The following is a 3,584-nucleotide window of genomic DNA, read 5'->3' as shown; positions in this document are numbered from 1 at the left end:
TTCCGAATCCATGAGTGCTACTCCCCGTAGCAAGGAATGGTCTCCCCAAAATTATATGGATTTCCTTATCAACCGCACAATCAAGAATTACAAAATCGGCGGGCAAATGAAACTTTCCCACTTTCACAAGAACATCGTCCACAATTCCCACCGGGCGTTTGATGGACCGATCGGCCATTTGCCATCTCATACTAGTGGGCCTTGGAATTCCTAACCCAGCTTGCTTATAGATGGCAAGGGGCATTAAGTTGATGCTAGCCCCATTATCACAAAGGGCTCTTGCAAAGTCACGGGTCCCAATAGTACAAGGAATGGTGAAAGCTCCCGGATCTTCTTTATTTTGAACTATAGATGTTGCAATGATGGAACTAATCCGGTGAGTCACATTCACCACTTCATTCTTTGTAGTCTTCTTCTTTGTGATCAAATCCTTTAAATATTTAGCAAACCCCGGCATCTCTTGAAAAGCTTCCACAAATGGGATATTCACTTTTAATTGCTTGAGAATGTCGTAAAAATTTTCAAGTTTGCTATCATCAATCTTTCTTGCGAGCCTCTTAAGAAATGGGGGAGGAGGTCTAGGAATAGCTGGAAGAGTTTTTGGTGTCTCTTTTACCTTTTCCCTCTCCTCTTCCCGGTTCTCTTTTTGCACTTTCAACTCATCCAGAATCTTTTCCACCTCGATAACACTTGTCTCTTCAACCTCGACCCCTTGTTTTGACTCTTCTACGTCAACCATTATTTCACCCTCTCTGTGTAGAACCTTCCCACTCCTAGTAGTGATCGCCATGATGTGAGAAGTTGGGCCACTCCCACTACCCTTTGGATTTGCAATCGTGTCACTAGGGAGTGTTCCCTTTTGTTTTGGATTTTGCTCTTTGGAGAGGTCTCTCATTTGCATCTCCAATTTTTGGATGGAGGCGGTATGAGATCCAACAACTTCGGTCATGTTCCTCATTGAAGTATCGGATTTTTCTTGATTTTGCAACACTCGCTCAAGCATAGCTTCCAACCTAGATTCATTAGAAGAACCTTGGCTTGAATATTGACCCTTTGGAGGAACATAGGGGTTTGAACTCCGGTTAGAAAAGTTGTTGTTGTTGTTGTTCCAATTCCCTTGGTTTGAGCCACCTTGGTCATGTCGCCATTGTTGGTTGCCTTGCCCTTGCGGGTTAGGCCTCCATTGATTTGTTGCCCCTGACCCTGCTAATGTTGTCTTTGATACCCTCCTTGAGGGTTGTTGATGTTGTTCGCTTCTTCAAACACTTCATTGGAGATGGGTTTCACATCCTCCACTACATTCACTTTTTTTGTTTAACTTTTCGTGAGCATTTTCGTCAACATATTTACATTTGTGGCTAGCCCTGCAATTATTTGGTCCCTCTCTTGATTCTCCTTGATCAAGTTGGTCAAGGAGGGAGAACCATATGCTATTCTGCCTAAGGTATCCTCAGAATGCCAAGCTTGATTATGTTTTGCCATCTTGTCAAGTATTTGCGTGACTCTTGCAAATGATTTGTCCATAAAAGATCCGTCAACCGCATTCTTCGCTATAGATTGGTTCATAGGATCCAAGCCCATGTAAAATTTCTCTAGCAAGATGGAGTCTAGAAAACTATGATTGGGAGACCTCACCAAATATAATTTGAATCGATCCCATGCCTCATGTAGGTGTTCCCCTGGTTGTTGCTTGAAGAAGAAAATCTTATCTCGAAGCTCGGACTTCTTGCTATGTGGGAACCATTTTGCTAGAAATGCCCGGACAAGTTCAGGCCAAGACCGGATGGAACTTGGTGCCAAGTTTGAAGCCACCTCCTTGCGTCTCCAGCTAGAGAGTACTTGAACACCCTCAACCTTAGGGTATCATCTGAGACATTGTTCTGCTTATGCATAGCACATACTCCCACTAAGTTCCTAAGGTGTTGTGTTGGATCATCATCGGTGGAATTCCTGAAAAACCCCTCCGCTTTGAGCATTAGGATTAGACCATGTTCCACTTTGAAAGTTGAGGCACCAACAACCGGAGGTACAATAGCATTTGTATCCTCAATGTACTCATCTATGTCGGCAAAAGGATTTTCATCCACTTCTTCCTCGTAGTCTGACATGTTTTCCCATCAACACTAAGCAAAGCAAGCGAATAGTGATGGAATAGAATACGACGTAAAGTAAAGCACACACTAATTAGTAATTTCAAAACCGTATTCCCCGGCAACGGCGCCAATATTTGATACGCTCAAATTACACTTTTAATAAATAGTGTAAGGTAGTCGGTGTCAAATATAATAACCCAACAAGGTTGGGGCCGAATCCCACAGGGAATAGGTGTGAAAAGCTACTTGATTAGTGTATCACTTGACTTAAATCTTAATTCTATCCGGTTAATTGTAACAAGAGTATGGTTTAATTGTGATTTGGAGAAATGACTAATGTTGAGATTTAGAATGTAATCAATTGGATTAAAGAAACCAAGGTTGTGTCCCCTTCAATGAAATGTAATGCTACCGGTGTTAATGTGATATATTTCTAATGGAAGGTCATTTATGATGTGCAAATGATTTCTAATTGACCACCCAATATTTTCCAATAGTTGGGTAGTATTTCCTCTTTATGATTTTTCCAAATATAAAAGAGTTGCAATTAAAAACAACCAATATATGCCAAATAAAACCCATTTATTCCTAAGCGATTCTATTAAACAAGGGTTAACGCCTTGAGTCTTTGATATTATACTCCTACCAAATTCTAACCCACTTTCCCAAGCAAATCAAGAATTTAATGGCACTTGTTAATGTTTGCAATCACCAACAATAAATGAAGAATGAGGAGTAAATAAATATCAACCAACCATTATATATATATATTCAATGGTAAACACCCATTAACATTACACCCATTTAGGGTCCCCAACCTTAGTATTTAAAGTTAGCTACTCATGCTAAAATACAAAATGAAGAGAATATTAAAAGCCATAAAGCTTACAAAGTGAAGATTCTTGACCCAAAAGATTCCAAAAGTGAAGAATATTTAAGTCTTGGAATGTAGCTCAAAAACCAGACAAGCTGAGCCCACAAAATCCTCATAAATCTATTTATAGTGGACTGAAAATCGGGACAGAAAACGGACAATAATGCCCCTTTCCAGTCAGATATGCGACCGCATTCCTGTCGCAAAGCATACATGCGGTTCACATTTTGGACATCCCCATCGCAGATTGAAACCCTAGTTTCCTGGCCTTCACCGCATTCATGTTTTGCAGTCCGCACTGTAGAAATGCGATCGCATTTTGCATCGCATTTTCTTCCTTCAGCAGCCTTCACGGTTGGTTTGCGGTCTATTTTGCGGCTCGCAAACAGGTTATGTGGTCGCAGAATGGATCGCATTCTTGACGTTGAATTTTGCTCAGGAGTCTGTTTTGATCTGCGATCTCAGTGTAAATTATACGGTCCGCATTGTGATTTTGCGACCGCATATCTTCCTTTGCGATGCCTTTTTGCACTTTTCTTGTCTTTTTGTAACTTTTTGCTTTCATTTCCATGCTCTTGGGTCCTTAAACCTCGTGTACTGCAAAAACACTAAAATTG

The 3,584-nt window shown here is 40.8% G+C and overlaps 1 protein-coding gene across 1 annotated transcript; it reads right to left on the bottom strand.

The window, feature by feature from the left end:
- Positions 1–73: 73 nt before the first annotated feature.
- On the bottom strand, positions 74–1,003 carry LOC109221621 (the record flags this gene model as incomplete). The annotated part of the gene is made up of 1 exon (XM_019386089.1): positions 74–1,003. A coding segment is annotated over exon 1 (930 nt), but the record flags the coding sequence as incomplete, so codon positions are not given.
- Between the last annotated feature and the right edge of the window lie 2,581 nt (positions 1,004–3,584).

This window comes from Nicotiana attenuata, unplaced genomic scaffold (assembly GCF_001879085.1).
Source record: "Nicotiana attenuata strain UT unplaced genomic scaffold, NIATTr2, whole genome shotgun sequence".
NCBI classification, from domain to species: domain Eukaryota; kingdom Viridiplantae; phylum Streptophyta; class Magnoliopsida; order Solanales; family Solanaceae; genus Nicotiana; species Nicotiana attenuata.
The sequence above is the reverse complement of the archived record's forward strand: the minus strand, read 5'-3'. Positions and strand labels throughout refer to the sequence as shown.